At 40.7% G+C, this 20,916-nt stretch overlaps 1 protein-coding gene across 5 annotated transcripts in view; it reads right to left on the bottom strand.

The window, feature by feature from the left end:
* Positions 1 to 922: 922 nt before the first annotated feature.
* wrn (WRN RecQ like helicase) overlaps positions 923 to 20,916 on the bottom strand; it is a 24,505-nt gene continuing 4,511 nt past the window's right edge. For 4 of the 5 annotated variants that reach the window (XM_035535716.1, XM_035535713.1, XM_035535714.1 and 1 more), the window contains exons 9-36: positions 20,883 to 20,916; positions 20,691 to 20,771; positions 20,266 to 20,380; positions 18,581 to 18,656; positions 18,133 to 18,200; positions 17,548 to 17,656; positions 17,296 to 17,364; positions 17,118 to 17,200; positions 16,815 to 16,921; positions 15,568 to 15,755; positions 15,300 to 15,474; positions 12,377 to 12,558; positions 12,079 to 12,180; positions 11,625 to 11,717; positions 11,232 to 11,373; positions 10,809 to 10,979; positions 10,553 to 10,644; positions 7,480 to 7,546; positions 7,361 to 7,404; positions 7,163 to 7,241; positions 6,947 to 7,059; positions 6,135 to 6,249; positions 5,848 to 5,988; positions 5,341 to 5,503; positions 4,760 to 4,923; positions 3,750 to 3,884; positions 3,295 to 3,447; positions 923 to 1,170 (exon numbers count right to left, since the gene is read on the bottom strand). The exon at positions 20,883 to 20,916 is cut by the window's right edge and continues 333 nt beyond it. In XM_035535716.1, the coding sequence (XP_035391609.1) occupies positions 1,057 to 1,170; positions 3,295 to 3,447; positions 3,750 to 3,884; positions 4,760 to 4,923; positions 5,341 to 5,503; positions 5,848 to 5,988; positions 6,135 to 6,249; positions 6,947 to 7,059; positions 7,163 to 7,241; positions 7,361 to 7,404; positions 7,480 to 7,546; positions 10,553 to 10,644; positions 10,809 to 10,979; positions 11,232 to 11,373; positions 11,625 to 11,717; positions 12,079 to 12,180; positions 12,377 to 12,558; positions 15,300 to 15,474; positions 15,568 to 15,755; positions 16,815 to 16,921; positions 17,118 to 17,200; positions 17,296 to 17,364; positions 17,548 to 17,656; positions 18,133 to 18,200; positions 18,581 to 18,656; positions 20,266 to 20,380; positions 20,691 to 20,771; positions 20,883 to 20,916 (3,175 nt within the window). In that variant the 3' untranslated portion in view covers positions 923 to 1,056. The remainder of the gene's footprint in view (positions 1,171 to 3,294; positions 3,448 to 3,749; positions 3,885 to 4,759; positions 4,924 to 5,340; positions 5,504 to 5,847; positions 5,989 to 6,134; positions 6,250 to 6,946; positions 7,060 to 7,162; positions 7,242 to 7,360; positions 7,405 to 7,479; positions 7,547 to 10,552; positions 10,645 to 10,808; positions 10,980 to 11,231; positions 11,374 to 11,624; positions 11,718 to 12,078; positions 12,181 to 12,376; positions 12,559 to 15,299; positions 15,475 to 15,567; positions 15,756 to 16,814; positions 16,922 to 17,117; positions 17,201 to 17,295; positions 17,365 to 17,547; positions 17,657 to 18,132; positions 18,201 to 18,580; positions 18,657 to 20,265; positions 20,381 to 20,690; positions 20,772 to 20,882) is intronic. The other variant, XM_035535715.1, reaches the window with a different exon arrangement.

Genomic DNA, 20,916 nt, shown 5'->3' with positions numbered 1-20,916 from the left:
AACTCTGGGCAGTGAGGATGGTTTGATATCAGAGACAGACCACCTTGTCTGGCCATGCCCACAAAAATATCAATATGCAAAAGAGGCAAAAGTGGGGTGCAAAAACAACTTGATTGCATTAATGGACCAGTCATGCTCTGGTGGAGACATGGCCTGGCATTAATTTCAGTCATCACTAATTGTCTCTCAAAGGCCGCGTATTGATCACAGAATTCAAAAGCTGTAGTAAACGGGCAGAGAAAATTCAGCTGCACTAACACTTAATCAATATAATCTGTGTTGTAGGTACAACTTGCAGATTGCCGTCATCACTTAGGAGCAGTTTTATATGCTTCCTCTTTATTTCTTCATGCAGACCCGTGGCTGTAAAAGAGGCGTTAAAGCCAAACCTCTTTCAGCCGGAGCTGAAAAGCACCCGCATTTACAGGATGCATGAGACGCTCCCAGGAAGCAGCTACCTGTGCACATTAGAACTGAGGGGTGTCCACTGAATGAGACACTGATCAAATAGCCAGAAAAGGTGAGTTCGTGAGAATAACTGCAAGTGTCTATGCAAACGCGCAGAGAAATGAGGCTCCACTTGGAGGAGGGGGAAAAACAGCTAGCATGGGCCACTTGGCTGTTGTCTTTCTGCTCCATGATGGTCAGTCACAGTCATTTGCTAGTCAGCCTCAGGAACTTCAATATGAAAAAGACATCAACATATGCAGAAACAGTTTGACCCAATTCAGTATTAAACCCAAGGAACAGCATCAGGTTCCATGTGAAGTATTATCATCATGTTAATTACTCTGATGTTGTCTCCTAATTACTGTAAGTATCAGGTTTATACAATGATCTCTGATAAATCACACAATGGCATGCACGCAAACACACATAGATGGACACAAAAGCAGAACAGACAATAAGAGTGATCATATGCTATAGAAGAAATAATTATTTTATTTAACAAAATATCACAAATCTGCATTTAATGCATTTAATCTGCATTAATTTGGAGTAGTTTTCAAATGTTATGTGAATAAACCTATGTACAATTTGTGGGGCCATTAAATGTCACAGGAAAAGTCCTTTCTTTTTTTTGGTGATCTTTGGTGCAGCAGTATGAAAGGAGTCATCCTGTGATCCTGCCCAGTCAGGTAACTTCCTCTTCGGCGGCTGGTTTGCGGTCTGCCAGAATAAGAGATCACGTTAAAGCATGTGGAAAGATGCAAAGATAGTCTACACTGAACTACAGCGTAATCCCACACTGCCGTCACCTGAGATGAAGTTAAGGAACTGAAGAGCAAATGGATTCATTTAATCAAACTACCAGTAAGGTTACTTCAAGAACATTTACTTTTTGACACCCATCTTTTCTTTTCTTCACTCCCTTTAGTCACAAACCTCACAAAATGTACCATGCTCTAGAATAATAGTAACATTCTGTAACATGCTGATTTTTGATGTGATCATAAATGTATACTATTGATTTGAGTACATTTCCATCCTCTGTACTGTCTTCATAGGGCAGTAGGAGCCAGTACTTCAAGAGAATCAGTCTGAGCCTGTGACATTTCCATGGGCCATGTCACCACTGAGAGACACAAGGTCACTCCACAAAGCAAAACAAACAAATGTGAACATTAGTCACCTGCAAACCCATCTGTTTCCATTAGCTTTTAAACACTGTCGTGTTGTGGAATGGTGTACAATGGAAAAAAAAGAAAAAAAAAGAACAAACCCCACACCCGAGTACGTTACAATACAGTGACACCTGAAGATTTCCCTAGGTGGAAACGGGCCTTTGACTTTTCACCATGGAGATGCAAAGAATCATGGACACAAGACACTGTAGGGTGTCGCTGACAGCCAAGGACTGAAACAGGGCAGCACGCTGGAGTTTCCTGCTCTCTGGGTCATAGAGACCTGCCCCGGCCTTCCTCGCGCGAAGAATGCATTGGAAGACCATCCATCACTATTCCATGTAAGCCAGCCATCCATCCATTTCTCTGTCGCACCAAATTTCATTTACTTTGTTGTTTTCTACCCCCAGTCTTTCTTAATCTCATTGATGCTACATCTTTAGTGACCACGCCACCACAGCTCAGGAGAGGAGAGGGAAGCACATGGAGTGGATCTATTTAGCAACAGGCCCTAATGCTTGTGTATCGATCCAAAGGTTTGTGTCAGTGCAATTCAACGAATGTTGATGAATGCCCTATTAAACATGTTTGTCGCTGTAAATGTTTATATCAAGAAACACAGGGTAGGCAGGTTTACTAAAGCAACAGATGCTGTCAGGTTGACAGGAGTATTTTTCCAAATCTGTTTTTTTAAGTCCTAAATGAGTAATGAGATAACTGGTGGGGGTTTATCTAATTTCCGTTTCTTAAATATTACTTCTCTTTGTAAACTTTTTCAGTTAACTGGTTCTCATCTATAATTTTCAGTTAGAAATAATAGGCAAAACTAGCCTGCTTTTATGGCCCATGGGGAATTTACTATGATGGTGTGTGTGTGTGTGTGTGCGTGCGTGCAAGGGCACACCAGGGTCAAAATGTTAGCACACTACACCCATCTCCTAACCCAAGCTACACCACACTACAGCCCTCACCTCGTTAGAGTCAGGCGACATGCCTGCCACCTGCAGTTACCGCTGGGACAGGGGTGAGGTCCCAGTGGTCACAGTTACAAATAAACAAAGGAAAATAAATGCTGTGCAGCCTTCAGTTTGCTGGCTCAAATGTGGGTTTGTGTTCATGCACGTGGTTTTAATAATCACCCTTTAAAGAGAGGACATTTAAAGCATGAACAGGACCCAAAAACAAAACTGAAAACTCAAACAAATAAAATTTATGAGCAGGGCAAAGATGGCTTCATCCTATAGATACCGCTGAAATTTCTGGTTGTTCCTCCGAGAAGTAGGACAATTCCTTTTTTTCATTGTACTACTTAGTGTAGAGATCGCATAGCAATGAAGCCTTTGGAAAGCATTTTCTGAGTGTGTTCAGTCACTTTACCATGTGTAAAAGAACCTGTCTGACCTACATTACGTTTGGCTAGACTCGGTCATTAAAGTTAAACATTAAAAATGTACAGGACTGCATTAAAGAATTAAAAATGTACTGGACTGAAAATATTTTAATTCTTGTACTAGACGTTACCTAAGCAAAAACACCTGTGCATTATTCATTAACAATTAATTGCTAAATAATGACACATTTAGTAACAGAAACTTACCAGTGTCCCAGAAAATGGAATGGTATAAAGCTGCTGTTGCTAACTAGTATTTGCTTGCTGTGTATGGAATACCTTCACTGAAGAATCGCTGAACAGATCCTGTTTGTCATGGTCAACGTTCTGCTGGTTCCAGGAGGCCAGCTCCATGGCAGCCATGTGAGGCCTTGTTCCCGATGGCCTCTCAGCAGGGCAGGCCTGGCCACTGCTGCTGGGCAAAGCCGAATCCTAAACAGAGGGCAACACAGACAGAGCTCGTCTTGGAAAGTCCTCACTCACTATAATGTAAGATGAAATACAAATTGCATAAACATTTCAATCAATAATTAACAGAAAGGAACACTGGAGAATCCACACGGTCCTGTTCCCATCCTACAAAACGGAATGTGTTCTCAACCAACTTGCCTGCTTAAATTACAACTGGGAATGAATGACCGAATAAAAGCCTGAACAAGCGAATGATTGATCAGACGAAAGAAGGAAGGGAGGAAGAAATGAAGGAATGGCCGGATGACAGCAGCAGGCCACACCTCAGGCATGGGCACTTCACTGAAGAGCTCATCTTCCCTCTCTAGACTACCCTGCTCCGGCTCTTCCTCTCCTGCCAAGAGGCTGGGCCTGACAGGGGCATCGGTACTGGCACTGGCCACCTGAACAGGCTTTTCCTGACGGAAAGGAAAAGAAGAAATTTTTTTTTACTTTTCTTAAAAGCCTCATAAATCATGACATTTACATAATATTTATTACCCTATATCCAATGAGCAGATTTCATGGTTATTATAATTTTTATTATAATTAATAATATATATAATATAATTTTGACTCACATAGCAGTAATACAAGACACTAGAAAATGTCGACACTGTTAAACATTTCTTCAGTTTACTGTATTAAACAGATCACTTCTAAAATAATGTAAACAGTTCTCTACCACAATTAACTATCTCCATTAAACATTTATCAACTACAATTAGCTCTGTTAAACATTTATCCACTACAGATCATAAAGTAATAAATATTCTCAGTACAATTAATTAGCTCTATTAAACATTTCTCTGCTACAATTAACTGCAGCCATTAACACTCCCACCAGATTTTAAACATGATGAATAAGAATTTGTGTTTGTGGGGACAGTGCACAGAGGTTTACACAACAAAAGAAGGAGCACAGACAAAACACGCAGAGACAGACAAACACAGACACTTATCATCTGTACAAAAAGGTATCAGAATAAAGTTATAGGAATAATGACTGCAGCAAAGACAAACTCATAAAATGCTTAAAGCTTTGGACAAAATCAGCAACAGTAATTAGAACTAATGCTCACGGTGCCCATCAGAGGCGACAAAGTGACAAAAAGTGACAATGAGTGACAAACTGAAGAATCAAAAAGTACAAGATTGCGACACCATGCTGCCCCCTGGTGGTGGATCTGCCTCAAACGATGAAAGAAAATGTGTCTAACTAGGCTGTATGTATACAGCAGTAAAGATGCTAATGCAAGCAGGTAGCTTCGTTATCCTTGACCAGTGCACTTACCTGAGGCTCTATCCAGCTGAGGTGGTGGTCCTCTGAAGGGGTGCTGGCAGGCAGCCTTCTGGGAGGAACGCCCTCTGCCAGGAGCTTAGCAACGCACAGCCGGATGAGGAAAGTGCTGATGTCCTCCGGGACCAAAGCTCGAATGCTCCTAAAGTCACTGAGATCTAAAAGTGAACCACAAAGACAACAAGATGTACTTTACTCAAGTGGAATATATAGTACATGGCACAGCTGCATTAAAAAACAGTACAACATGCATTATCTTTATTGATAAATGACAGTGGTACTCAACATTTGCCCTAGAAATCAAGTCTGATGCTGGATTTTTTAATCATAGCTGAACAGTTAATGCAGTGGTATTAAGCTTGGTCCCTGAAGTTCAGATATTATAGACACTCCCCCCGCCCCCATTTTAATCAGCTAACAAGTCAGGTGTGATGATAAATTAGCCATCCAGTTATATTAACAGTCCAGTCACTTAGCAGTCATGACCAAATCCAGGGTCAGATGTTAACGCCACCAATAAACAATAAAACAATGGGCTGCCATCTAGGACGATTTCTAGTTTTAAGTGCTGTCACTTGAGCTGAGGGGAGGAGAGGAGATGATGCGCGTGATGGTGTTGTATATGGACGGGGACAGGCCAGCTCGCTCTGTGTGTAATGGATGGTTTGCTCTCTGAGCCTGTAGCAAATGGGACTCCACCACGGCTACAGGAAGGCTACGAGCATCGGCCACCTGCCACTGGAGGGAGGGAGGGAGGGAAAGAGAAAGAAAAAGAGAGAGCGCACACACACACACACACACACACACACACACACACACACACACACACACCAGATTATAACACACTAACAAAAGAACGCATCTTGGCCAAACCATCCTGGTATATCATGTTGTTCACGTGTAAATGCAATTTTTTCTTTGTAGAGTTTGATATTAGACCATACAGATTCAACTTTGACATTAATCTGTATGGTCTTAACAGAATGAATTCAAAAATGTAAACATTCATGCCTATGTTGAATTTAGGCCAGGAGTAGCGGAGATAACTGTATTAACGTTGATGAAACCAAACTGCAGCCTACCAAGCTTTTGCCTTCAGTCTGGAAAAGTCTGTAGGACACAGCCACGTTGTATGTGAGGGGCAGAGCAAAAGCAATTGCTGCCTGCGTCCCACACGTCTGCCCAGGACAGGGAGTGGCAGAGCTGAGTTCAGCTGCAACCTCCTGCACACAGCAAAAGGGCATGTCCCACGTTGGCAAATGCAAAATGTGACCAGATAATTATCTCCAGAGTGGGTTAGAGGACAGACAGAACTCAGACAGCGGTTGTAAAGCCTTGGTGGTAGTAAACACTTGGAGGTGAGCTGCACCTGTAGGTTATGGGCCTGGCAGAACTCAGCCACCATCTGGAGCAGAGGGGACAGCATGGCCGCCTTCGCCTCCGACACGCCATCCACCATCTTCAGCCTGGCAACCGTACAGGGCCTGCCAAACACGCACGCACATTTAAGAGCGAACTGCAGTCCAGCTATCTCCCAGAAGAGTCTAATCAACACCCAGTTATTTCCTACAGCTTCTTTTTGACAAGACCTCAATTAGAGTGTGCCTTATACTTATTACTTAAACATGTATACATACTCTAATTACCTAAAAATGTATGCTTAAATGTATAATTTTAGACTAAACAGCATCGCTTGGGGACACATAGTATACAACATAAAAGTTCTTCTTCTAACTTCCATAGCAAACAAGCAAAACAATAGCAAAAATATGTGGTTTTGATTTGTAAGGCAGTAATTCCATATCTGGTTATATTTCAAATGTGACTAAAATATGATAAAGTATAAGTTCACTTAATAACATACAACTGATCACTAAATAAACTCTATCAACATCAGGTTGAGGGCACTTATTTTGCTGTGCTTGAATGAAAACCCTAATAATTAACATTATCCTTTGGCAGTATCCACATCCACAATACAAAACCTTGCATCTACTTATCGGCAATTGTAATTTTACTCTGAATTGATGTATGTATATAGGATTGATAGAATCAGGTAATTGCCTCTGAAATCACTGCATTGACCAGCATCTTTGTACTGTTACACCCTTGCTTCATAGTCATAGTCATGTGATATGTACAAACCGTTTTCATCAATTGTTTAGCATTTGTACACTGTACCTTAATTTGGCCATATCCAAGAGGATTTTGTTGGTGGCCAAAATGGCTGGAGGAACATCTTTTATGCTGGCTAACTTCTGCCTCTCAACTACCAATTTGCCATACAGCTCAGTCTTCAAGAGAGCACAACACACACACGACCAGAGAAAATCACCATGTTGGATGCTTTACATTAGCTGATGAATAATATTGACTGCATCTTAAAAGGAACAGTACCTGCAAGTGTTTCTCTCTATCTGAGACAGCTGGTGGCTGAGACTTGGCTGAAGAGGTATGGGATGGCCCAGGTTCTAACCTGAGCAACAGCAATAGAGTTTAAATTTTACTTGTTACATCTCTACACAGTAACCATATTTCATTAATAAATGATTTGCTATGACACTTTTATGACACAATTGAATGAGATTACTATACCTGAAATATGATGCGACACCTATCGGAGAGCTGAGATTTGCACTCTAAAAAAAGAAAAGAAAAATAATTTGTTTGCTAAAATTAATTATGTTGTCAAATAGTACACTGAACACACTGACCTGAGTAGGAGCTGGCAGACAGCAGTCTCGAACACCAGCCTTACAGGGCCCCAAGTCCTGGTTTCCCCTTGAAACAAAAGTTAAGAGTACCATAATATCCACAGCAAGAATAAACCCAAACATTTAAGACAACAGACAATTATCAAACAAGTACCAGAAATTGTCACTTAGTCCAAAAAAGTGTAATCCTAGGAACAGTGAAAATACTGCATTGTACCCTCAAACTCCCCTCTGGTAGAAGGCTATGAAATGATGCCTCCTATCACAACTTGATGCATGAAATAAATGGCAATATACCACTTGACAGACAAACCACCTACTGCAGCTAAGAGAGCAGTCAGAATACAAAAGGAGTACAGGATTACCAGAACATAAAGTGGACAAAATGGTCAAGCTACAGAAGATGACCATGACTAAGATCAATACTGTCGACTACTGCCGCAGGCTCTGCTGATTTAGTGGCAAGCTACCATCAGCCAGTATGGTAACAGATAAGCACAATCCCAATAACCAGTATAACTGAAACCAACAAACTGGTAAATGCCTTTGCAGTAGTCAGGCTTTTAAAATACAAGCCACATGCCACTTCCACTGTCCCCATCAAAAATCGGGTCTGGCTTCAGAAGAAAAACAATGGGTGGCATAAATGAGGCTTTAGAGACCTAAACAAAAGGTTAACAGCACTAGTATCCACACTGCCGAGATCCATTAAAAAAAAGCAGGGGCAAAGATACCCTCTCCATGAATGTACCATTGAAAGAATATTCTCAGTTACAGTGCAACAGAAGCCTGATGCACCCAGAGCTGAAACAGTACTGGAAGAGCATACAGTAGAATGAATCATCACATAACACCAGTGTTCAGTGGTTAAAAGATTTCAAAGCAGAGCACCACAATTTCCCAGGGCAGGAGCTAGTCTGCATTTTAACAGCAGCTGCCCAAGAGGAGATTAAACACTAGGGGTGTTGCAGTGGTGATTGGGGCACTTGGGGCTGTGACCCCTAAGATGGAGGCGTGGATCCAGCAGATCCCAGGATTGACCTCAGTCTCTAATAAATGGGCTACATTGAATAGCCACTTTATTAGAGACACATGGCCTTTCATGGTTGGAGCTTCCCGGGATATAAATTAAACATATGACTCCAGAGTGCAACATGAAATCAGGTGAGCAAGTGGATCAGTTTCAGTGGATCAGTTTCCATGTGAATCCGCATTAGAATGGGGAAAATCAAGCGACCTGAGTAACAAGGCATGGTCATTGGTGCTAGACCAACCGAGGCCAGTATTTAAAAAACTGCCAACCTTGCAGAATTCTCTCATGCAACAATGTTCAGAAAATGGTGTGATGAAGGAAGAACATTTGTTGAAAGGGGATCTTGTGGATGGAAATAACTTGGTGTCAAAAGGAGATAGAGGAGGATGCCAAGAATCATTCTTAAGAATATGTGGTGCTGGTGCTCAAACATATCCGAATGCACAAATTGCCGTTCCTTAGCGTGAATGGGCTATAACGGCAGATGATCCGTGTGAGAGCCATTGCTGTCTTAATGAAGACCGAAAGGAAAGGCACCAGTGGGCAAAAGAGCGTAAAAATTAAATCACTGAGAAGTGGAAAAGCATCCAATGGGCTGAGGAACCCAGATTTTTGTTGCACAATGCTGATGGGAGGCTCAGAATTTGGCTCAAGCAGCATAAATTGATGAGCCCTTCCTGTCAGGTGTCGAACAGTTCAGACAGGTAGACATGGAGTAATGATGTGGAGAATGTTCTTGGCACACCCTAGATCCTATGATACCTGTGGGTGGATGCCTGGACAGTAGGGCTTACCTACGCATTGTGGCCAACCAAGTTCATCCCTCAATGAAAGCTGTTTACCCGATGCCAGAAAGAGACTTTCAGCAGGCAAATGCCACAAGGGTCATTTAGTCAGATATTGGTTCTAGGAACATGCGTTTTCCTTACTTCCATGGAGTTCACAGTCCCCAGATCTTAATCTTATATAGCATCTCTGAGACAAGGTAGAACAAGCTGTTCAGAGCATCTCAGTATCTGCATCTAATTTGCACAATTGCAACAAGAGATGCTCCGAGCGGTGTTTACACATACCACCTAACTGGTGTTTACACATACCACCTACCTAAACATTGTTGCAGACCAATTATACCTCTTTATGGCAACAGTATTCCATAATGTCAGTGGCCTCTTACAGCAGGATAATGTGCCCCACCCCAATGAAGAAAATTGGTTTGAGGAATATGATGAAGCTGAAGGTGTTGTCTTGGCCTCAAAATTCCCTAGGTCTAAATATGACCAAGCTTTTGTGGGATGTTCTGGAAAACAAGTCCAATCCATGGGGGTCCCACCCTGCAACTTACAGGAAAAATTGGTATATGACACCTTCTTGTGGAGTCCATGCCTCAACAGGTCAGAGCTATTTTGACGGTAGAAGGGGGACTTACACACTATTAGGCAGGAGGTTTTAATGTTATCATTGATGAGAGAGAGAGATTATACGCTAATAAAAATTTCAATACCATCTTATCTGAAACTGAAAAATGCTTAGTGATAAAATGAACTTCAGGTCTGTGTGTAGGAGTTGGTAGGTAGAAGAACAGCTGAGTCTTTTCAAAAGCTCTTGGCAGGATACAGTGGAAATTCTGCCAATATCCAACCCTACCAGAATGTCAGGTCAGAAGTGTTCCATGTAACTTCCCAAAGTGCAAAGCATGCCATGAAGAATTAGTGGCTTCAAAAAACATGTTTTGAGTTAATGCCATTTGCTTTGTCTTGGTTTTCCATCTACTCACTGCATTCAGTATACAACGTCTAATGTGCCACTCAGTGATATCTGTCTGACATGTTCATAACAGCCTTCAGCTGATGTCACAGGTAGGGGAAAGAGGCTGCTGTGTTAAACAGCACAAAATACTGAGTGAGTGGGAGAGCGAATCGGAAAGGGGTAACGAGGGTTCCAATGAATGAGTCTGAAAGTGAGTAAGTCATAGAATGAGTCAGAGTGCAAGTCAAATACTCAGAGAAAGAGAGTAAGTGAGGCAGTGATATTCAGTCTTACCTTGACACACTTCTTGGACACAGATCTATGTTGGGATGAAGAAAGAGGGTTCTGTGTTTTTCATCCTGGCTGTTACTTAGCCATGATCTGCCCTATGTGGGTATACATGTGCAGTAAATGATACAGTGACCACATCAAAACTTGCTGCAGCAATGTGATGAAACCCCTTTATGATCTTTATCACCCTATAATAAATCAACCCACATGAATAGGGTCTCTCATGTTTCTAAGAACTTTGTGTTTCAGACAAAAGAACCTTGGGAGTTAGTTTGCAGAGGGTGGTGAACTTATTGCAGCCAGTGCTCTCCATCAGGTACTTCTCAAAAATGAGCTCCCGACTGAGAGCCCTCCACCAGGCTTCTGATATCCCCCTCCCTGCGCCAAACAAAGATTGCTGACGAAAGCGATCAGGAACCTTCTGAGAGTTCTGAGAGAAAGGGAGAGAGAATAAAAACTAAGGTCAGAACCAGAAAAAGACAACCAACACACTGAGGACAGAAAAATGTCATGTAAAAGATGTCTGACTAACAAGCTGAATGCACAAAAGTAGTCAAATGTTTAACACTTCGACTGGAATTCCTAACACAAGTAAAACATGCAGAGTAAACTTTCAACCCTGACTGTGTGAATTGTGGCTCGTCTCATAGTGACAAAATGTGGCTGAGGTGCTGAACCTTACTGAGCCACGCAGCAGGAGAATTGGAGCAGTGATACCAAACCTCTCCCCCATGGCGCTCACTGCCCCCATCAGCTGGAAGGCATGTGGCCCAAAGTCCTGCATGGTTGGCTCCAGATGCCCTCCGATGGGGCCCAAACTGCTCCTGGGCAAGTCCCAGCAACATGAGTGTTATGGATATGCAAATAACCAGAGACAACAGCTAACCGAGTACACTTCCTAAGTTTGCTACAGAGAGTGCTGTTAAAGAGTTAAACTAAGAGATCAATGTGAGGACACAACCAAAAAACTGTATGCCATTGTTTTGACTGTCGTCTTCAAAGACTGATGCACATCTAATTAATTAAAGCCAGGAAATCAGTTTTTATAGAATGATGAAACTTCTTAGACACCTACCCAGATTTGCAGTTGTCACAACACTTGCTGGTTCCCATTATACCTGAAGTGATTTTCCTAAGTTGCTTGTCTTCAAAATGTGACAAAATTAACCTGCAAAGATTAGGACTGTCGTGATTCATCTGAAATAAGGACATGCTTGCTTGATATACATCCAGTGTAGAGCGGGTAGTCTAAATAACACTGAACTAAAGCCTAAAACATCCATTTGTCTATCCACATACTGATTCTACATAACCACTGATATATAGTCATCACACTTCTCATACAAAAAACACAATTGCCAAAAGCCAAGCCTCTAGCAAACATATGGTAGCTTAGAGGCAAATAATAAAAAAGATAAATGCAGCAGAGAAGTACATTTTGAGAGAAACACAACAATGTATTTATTAACCACATGGATTCAAGTACAGGAAAATACATAAGAAAATTCCCAACCACAGAGTCAACCTACTTCCTTCTACACTTGGTGGATTTCAAATATTTCTCCATCTTGGCCATCATTTCCATTTGGTAGCCCCTAAATTTATTGCTCACCGTCTGGATGAGAAGGAACCTAGAAAAATGGAAAAAAAAAAAAAGCATATCAAATGTTGAGATAGTATTGTATCCAGCCACAATGCAAGTTAATTATAAGCATAATGTGGGATCTATGAAATATGGAAAGGCATCATCTAAATATGCATCCCTGTGGAAAAGGTATCAGCTATAAAAGCACCCTGAATCATCCTAAAGCTCTAGAGAACAGTCACCTGTTGAGGCACATGTCCCCAGGCAGCCATAAGACATGACAGGCACTGGGCATTCCGTCTCTGCCTGCCCGTCCCATCTCTTGATAGTAGGACTCCATCTCTTTAGGAGCTCCATAATGGATGACCTTTCTAATATCAGGCTTATTAATTCCCATGCCAAAGGCTATAGTAGCCACCACACACTGCAAGAGACAAAAGAGTTCATTAATTTCTTCTTTGAGAAAATTAAGTTCATTAATGATAACATTCATTAAATATAATATGACAATGGGCAGCTACTTAGAGATCAACCAAGCCAAAAAAGACTAGAATCCTTTACACCTATCCAAGAGCCTGAATAACTCTGATCTCATGCTCAAAATCCTCCACTTGCTTACTAGATGCGCTGCCCAAACACTTTAAGGAAATCCTACCTGAAGTAACCAAACCTTTACTAAATTTAATAAACTCCTCCTTGAACATTGGCTACATACCTAAATCATTCAAATTGGCAGTAACCAGACCACTTATTAAAAAAATATTTTTTTAACCTCAACCCATGTCAGCTGTCAAACTACAGGCCGATCTCAAACCTTCCATTTATTTCCAAGATCCTAGAAAAAGCTGTAGTTCATCAGCCAAGCTCATACCTGAATATTAACAAGATGCATGCAGTCTTTCAGTCAGGGTTTAGGCCTCAACATAGTAGAGACAGCACTGATTAAAATAGTTAATGACCTATTGTTGGCTTCTGACCAGAATTATGTTTGTTATATTGCTTGATCTGAGTGCAGCATTTGACACACTAGTTTGCAACAACTAGACAGACTCAAAAATGTTGGTGCGATTAGGGGAATAGCCCTTTCCTGGGTTAAATCTTATCTAGCAGGTTGCTACCAATTTGTTAACATAAATGGAGACTTTTCAGCATACAACAAAGTTAGCTATGGTGTCCCACAAGGATCTGTCCTAGGGGCTCTGCTTCTTTCTTTATATATGCTACCTCTAGGTGACATTATACGTAAACACTGCTAGTTTCCACTGCTATGCTGATGATACTCAGCTATATGTCTCAGCCAAACTAGAGGAATGCCAGAGGCCAGAGGAGGAAGCCCCCCCCCCCCCTCCCCCCATAACCCCCCCTTTTAGTTTTGGTTCCTCTCAAGATTTCTTCCTCATGCTCTAGGGAGTTTTTCCTTGCCACTGTCGTCCTTGGCTTGCTTACTGGGGGCTTGGACTCTGACATTGGTAAAGCTGCTTTGTGACATCTGTTGTAAAAATTGCTATATAAATACATTTTAATTTGACTATGAATGCATAAAGGACACTGGATTTTGATAAACTCTCTCTCACTTAATCCTCACAAAACAGAGGTGCTTCTATTAGGCCCACAGACAGCTAGGTCCTCGCTCTCTAATTATTCAATGGACCTCAATAGTCTCCCAATCACATTTTCTTTAAGAGTTAAAGATCTTGGAGTGATTATGGATCCCAGTCTCTCGTTCGAAGCTCATTTCAATAATATTTCTTGGACTGCCTTTCTGCACCTCAGGAACATTGCAAAGAGTAGGAACATACTCTCCTCATATGATGCAGAAAAGCTAGTGCATGCACTTGTCACTTCAAGATTGGACTACTGCAATGCACTACTATCAGGGTGTACAACTAAGTGCTTAAACAAGCTCCACCTAGTTCAAAGCTACATTACAATGGCCCCTAGTAAAATTTCGTATGGATTTTAAAATCTAATGACATACAAAGCACTGAATAGTCTTGCCCCACAGTACCTTAGAGAACTCCTACTGCATTATGACCCACCATGTCTGCTTAGATAAAAAGGTGCAGGCTCTTTACTAGTACCAAGAATAAGAAAATGTACCGCAGGGGGCAGACTCTTCCTATAAAGCTCCCACACTGTGGAATAACCTTCCTGTAAATGTTCGAGACACAGACACAGGCTCAACATTTAGGCTAGGCTGAAAAGCTGTACAGTCAGCCATTTTATTAACTACTTTCCATCTTAGATAAAAGGTGTAGATCTGGGGGTCCATGAGCATTGAGAGATATGGTAAACTGGGATATTATGTTGCTGTCACTTCACCTCTCTTTTGTCACTCAAGATTGTGCTGATGTTCCAGGATGCCCTCATGCCTGTGGTTCCTTCTGGCTCTATCCTTTTAGCTGTGCTGCCATAGCTAGATCTGCCGGAGTCTAATTTACACACCCTCGTACCTGGACATGCTAATAATCTAGTCTCTCTTTCTGCCAAGGTACCCCTACACCTGATGTCATGATGTTGCTGAGCCTCAACCCGTCTCAGCTGCCATGGCTACTCCCACCACCCCCTGGTGCCCCCTGCTGTACCCGATCACACCTCCACCCCAGCCAAGTAATTTTCCGTTTCCCTTGAGGGATGTTCACTTGCGGGATGGGTTTTGGACATGTGCACAATGTTGGGACCAGACTAGGACTGCTAGAAAACCGGACTAGCCATTGAAGCAATCAATTTTCTAATTTTTATTACTTATTTATTAGTTGGCCCTCTCTCCTTCACTGCTTATCCTGCTCCTTGTTTATACTGTTACTATAGTAGTGTCCGCTGGATGGGCCCCGCCTTTGAGTTTTCGTTTCTCTCAAGGTTTCTTCTCTAGGGAGTTTTTCCTTGCCACTGTTGCCCTTAGCTTGCTCACTGGGGGTTTGGACTTGGACATTTGTAAAGCTGCTTCGTGACAACTGTTGTAAAAAAAAAAATGTTATAGAAATCAACATGACTTGACAAAACAGAATAACTACGTTTCCGCAAAATTAATGGTTGAATTGATTCAGGAAAAAACAAGATAAGAAAAGTGCTGCTCCTGAAATAAAAACAAAATGAGGGTTTAAGAGAAAAAGGCCACCACTTCAGCCAGCTCTCCTGCAGAGCAACACGAAAGGAGGGACCCACCTGGATCTCATCTCTCATGAACTGGTACTGGGTGTCCTTTCTCTTCTGGATGCTGAGGCCTGCATGGTACACCCCACATCGAATGCCCAGCTTAGCCAGCGCAGCTGCCACTCTCTCTGTCTCCTTCTTAGATGGGCAGTACACAATGGCCGCCCCCTCAAATTTATAATCACCCCTAGCAAGCAAATTTGCACAGAGAAAGGGGATATTACTGATAATCATTTCTAAGCACACAGCAGCAGCAACTATTAGGAAAGCAAAATCTTACCAGGTCTGTTTTACCAGTAAGGGCTTAAGGTCTTGGATGATGTCGCCAGTCTTTCGCGTTACATCCAGATAGAGGTTGGGCCGGTCAAAAGAGGTGCAGGTGACCAAAGGGTTCTTTAAGTGGAGGCTCTTCACTATGTCCTGCCGAATAGAGGAGCTGGCAGTGGCTGTGAGAGCCACAATAGGAACCTATTGAATGAATATTTGAAGCACAGTTATTTAATTAATTATTTAAATTAAACAGATACAATGGTGCTTGAACGTTTGTGAACCCTTTAGAAGTTTCTATTTTTTCTGCATACTTTGACTTGGCTATTCCTTAACTTTAATTCTTCTTTGGTCTGCCATTCTTCAAAGCTTTTTGAATGGAATGCAGCGTTTTCCTTTCTCCTAACATAATGCTTCTCATTTATACCAAAAAGATCTATTTTGGTCTCATCCACCCGCAAAACAGTTTCAATAGCCTTTGGGTTTGTCCATGTGATCTTTAGCAAACGTCAGAGGCCAAGCAATGTTCTTTTTGGAGGGCAGCAGCTTTCTCCTTGCAACCCTGCCATGTACACCATTGTTGTTCAGTGTTCTCATGAACATTAACCTTAACCAAAGTGAGAAAGGCCTTTAGTTGCTTAAAAGTTACCTTGGGTTCCTCGCGGACTATTACACACCTTCTCTTGGCAATCTTTATTGGTTGACCACTTCTGGGGAGGGTAATAATGGTCTTGAATTTCCTCAGTTTTTACACAATCCATCTGACTGTGGATTGGTGCAGTGCAAACTCTTTAGAGATGGTTTTGTAACCTTTTCCAGCCAGATAAGCATCAACAACTCTTCTTGTGAGGTCCTCAGAAATCTCATTTGTTTGCACCATGACACACTTCCACAAACATGTATTGTAAATATCCGACTTTTCTAGATCCCTGGTCTTTAAATAAAACAGCGTGCCCATTCACACCTGATTGTCATCCCATTGATCTCACCTGAGTCAAATCTTCAAATTATCTACTATTCTTAAAGGATCACATGCTTTTGCCAATCAAGAATATGTGATATTGAATAATTTCTCTCAATAAATAAATGACAGAGTCTACTTTTAGGTCTTGTGTGACAATGTGATCAAGTTTTAGGTCAAATTTATGCTGAAATATAGAAGCTTCTAAAGGGTCACAAACTTCCAAGCACCACTATATATCAGTAAACCAAGTTCATACTTCTACATTTTGCTTAATTATGAAAAAAGAAGCAACGTACATCTGGGAGACTTCTCTTCAGTTTGCCAAGGTCTCGGTAAACACCTCTGAAGTTATGCCCCCAGTGTGAAATACAGTGCGCCTCATCCACTGCGATCAGCACGATACCTAAACACAAATATTACAATTACAGGGCCAAGAAAATACATTTTGTGAGTATCTGGTGATTGGTATTGTTTGTATTTTCCTACTTTAAATAAGTCTCATCCATTTAAAGGTTGCGATACTTTTAGTACAGTACTAAATAGCATCAATTAAGGCTGTGTTCATTTTAATTGCAAATATTTTTCCTAATATTTCTTACCAGTTGAGTCATTCAGTTCATGAAGCAAAGGTATATTTCCTGAGCAGAACTCTGGTGTCATGTATACAACTCTAAAACACCCCCTGAAAGTGAAGTCCACAGCACACAGAAATAAGGAAAAACCAAGTAATGATCTTGAATTAATTATTAGACCAGGTTACAGCATAAGTTAACCTACTTTCTTAAGTCCGCAAAGACATTTTGGGTCTGGGCCGATCCAAGGAAACAAGCGGGTATATTGGACATTCTGGAATCCATAAAGATTAATGTTTGATTAATTAATTTGACCACATGCCCTGAAATAGGCAGAAGTGCACAACTAGCTTCCACATCTGGAGAAACTCAGCGGGACAGTCCAATCCATACATTCATTCACCAAATATGAAAATTATTATACAGGGTAAAGAAGAGCTTTCTTAACGTTACCCACCGGAGCTGCATCACCTGGTCCTCCATCAGAGCAATCAGAGGGGATATAACTATGCTTATGTTTTTACAGTAGACTGGAGGGAACTGGAAGCACAAGCTCTTTCCATAACCTGTAGACAGAGACAGCCACTCATATACAGCATGTAGGAGACCCCCACAACCTCTATATGTTTAGCTTAGTAAGCAGATACCAGCAGCATCTAGTTAAACAATAGTTACAGCAGAAATAATTGATGTTCATTCATCAAATTATTAGCCTCAAAATAATGACCTAGGACTCAATCCATGCTGTTTTATAGACTGCAGATGCTCAAATTTAGAAAATGAGAACCTTGCAATACTTGATATAAGAACACCATGTGTTGATAAGCTCACATACAATGTACATTTTTTACAAAATATGTGTACAGCAAGATAACCAGACAAATTCTTTGAATGGTGGAAAAGGAAAATGTCAAAGACAACACAAGTTACTAATTATACATTCACTGGCACACTGTGAAAACTCTCTCAAGATTTAATAAATATAATTCCTCTTTAAAAAAAAAAAAAAAAAGGGGGGGGGGGGTACACAAAAACCTCTTACCAGTTGCCATGACAACAAGGTTATCCCTCCTATGGTCAAAAATGGATTGAATCACTTTCCATTGTACCCTGCAGAAGAGTGCCATGTGCTAAATTAGACAGAATATACTTGGCTGCAGCACAAGTTCTCCTGAAACTGCTATTTGTTCCTGCTGTAGTAAAGTGGGTCAACATTTTAGAAGATACTTTAAAATCAATGCAGCCTACAATACAGTAAAAACAAAAAGAACTGAGTAATCAAAAAGGCATTAAAATATAAAATAAGTTGCCAATTTAAAGTCTTGGCAGGAATTTCTCATCCGAGAAATTTCCTGAGATATCCCATATGTTTTAAACTCAGTGGAAATAATGAAACTTATAGGCAGAGAAATGACATCAGTATGAAAGAGATACAACAGTAACAACCAAAAACCACAACAGGTATTTATGAAGAGTAGGTAAGGACATACGGTTTGAAATTTTGATGTCCAAAATACATTTTCAGACATTTAATCATTTCAGGAGCTGGCTGTGGAAGATTTGGATCTAAACATGAAAAAAGAAAAGACAGAACAGTTGACACACGTGAAACCAACAGATGTGGCTCATGGCAATCTAGCCACCAAAGCCTTGTTAGTTATGAAGCAGCAAGTAATGATTTACCTCCACTGTAAAAAAAAAAACATGGGGGGAAAAAAAAAAAAAAACACAGGAAAAACATGCAGTTTATGAGCATCGAGAAACATTTCTGAAAAGAAGGGCATCTTCTCAAACCCATTCAATTATCATTCCATGGCTTCTATAATTCAACAATTTTATTTACTTAATGCATTTGATAATATTTAGTCAGGTTTTAACAGAAAACAATTTACTGGGAATTAACATATTAAGATAAAAGTGAGCACCACAAGCTCTCTCATGTAATCCTGCATTTATTGGTATTTCTGATAGGCCTGGAGTCATCTTCCAGAAAGTACATGGATAGAGCACATAAAACATCTGACACACATGTTTACATGAGCCAGTGGGAAGGCTTGCTTCCCACAGACCACAGACCTTTGGAAAGTGAGCTGTTGAGTAGATAATTTAGTCATGTCAACTTGTTTTAGGAATATACACAGTAAGTCCAGGACAATGACTTCATAAGCAAAATAACCCCTAAAAAGCTCACTTTACACTCATACAGAAGCCTATGAAGATTATTTCCATGTACACTTGGGTGGAAATTCATACAAGACTGCCGGCAGTTTTTTAAAACAATGTGATAATCACTATCCTTGGGCCAGTAAACAATATCAAACATTGCAATAGTTTAATATTATGCAATTTATCATTCTATTGCTTTCTGTCACATACCATTGACACAAATCTTTCTTCATAGGCTAACAGGAAGGTGAAGCCCTTCTCTTTGTACAAGCTTTCTAATCCATGACTACTTAAACATTATACAATAGAAAAGACGCACATGCCACACAACTACAATATATCACTAACTAACTACACGTTTTTAAAACACTACTTGAAAAGATCCTAACATATTATCAGACTGGCAAAGAATACTTGGGTACATGCAAATGAAGCAAAGAAAATCTGGAACAATTACTCTCCATTAGAGTTAAAATTGGACAAGCTTGTCCAGAAGAAGGGGGTCAGCAAGCCAGTTTGGAAATATTTTGATTACCAACCAAATTAACACAGAATTTGTTTAGATGTTAGAATTTGTTTAGATATTACTGAGTAAATTTAAATTGCTGTAGTTGTAAGTACAAAAAAGAGCTGAAAACTTATATGGATGATAATTTTAGCAGCATTTCATGTCGGAACCAGTCTCTGTTGTCAAAAATATTTAAATTGATAATCACTGGGTAACTATTCATGAATTAAAACCATTTTTTATTCTAGCATTGTTTTTCTCCAGAATTAAGATTTCTGTCTTTTAATTCTCCGAGCCTCTCCTACTGAGCTGCGACAGATCATTTAGACGGTGTAGCAGCTACAGGAATTGGGCCATGTCTTCAACATATAATTTACCTCTAGAATGCTGGACAAGATGGTTTTAAGATAATGGTTTGTCTACATTTACATTAGAAACCAAGCCTAATTTTCACAATTCCCTAAAGCTCAATATATGCAATCAAAGAAAATGCCATTTTACCAAAGCCTTCTTCCTCATCCTCCTCAACATCCTCATCTTCATCCTCAGCAATGGACTGGGTTTCATTAGGCTGCAAGTCGGCACTTTTATCCAATTTCTCCAGTTTTTCAGCACACTGTTGATAAAAGCAAGGGTGGTTCAAGACATTCAGCTAGAGACAAGAACACAAGAAGGAGACATTTCTGAGACGCAGCTGGAGACAAGGAGCAAACGCTGCTGAGACATTTAGTTGAAGACATGAACATAAGGAAATGACATCACTGAGACAAAGCTGAGCACAAGAAGCAGATGTTGCTGAGACAATGTTTGTGACATGAACAAAGGAGCAGATGTTGCTGAGACACAATAAACAAGAGTCCATCAACTGCCATCTAAGTTAAGTATTTAGCTTTATTCCAAGGTTTAGAACCAAACCACAGATTTACCTGAATCATTTCATTATCAAGCTCATTATCACTTTCAGCTTCATAGGAGAGGTCCACCGAGTTCTCCATGGATGCCTTCTCCTTTAATCAAAAGAAATCTTTACAGCAGAGGCATGGCACGAAATTGCACAAATTCAGTCACCAGAAATATAACATCAAGATCAACACAAATCAGCGCTGAGATCTGTGTACCTTGAAGGCCAAAATTGATTGTTCTTCCTGTTCT

The sequence above is a fragment of the Electrophorus electricus genome, chromosome 17 (assembly GCF_013358815.1).
Source record: "Electrophorus electricus isolate fEleEle1 chromosome 17, fEleEle1.pri, whole genome shotgun sequence".
NCBI lineage: Eukaryota > Metazoa > Chordata > Actinopteri > Gymnotiformes > Gymnotidae > Electrophorus > Electrophorus electricus.
This window is presented reverse-complemented; position numbering and strand designations above follow the sequence as displayed.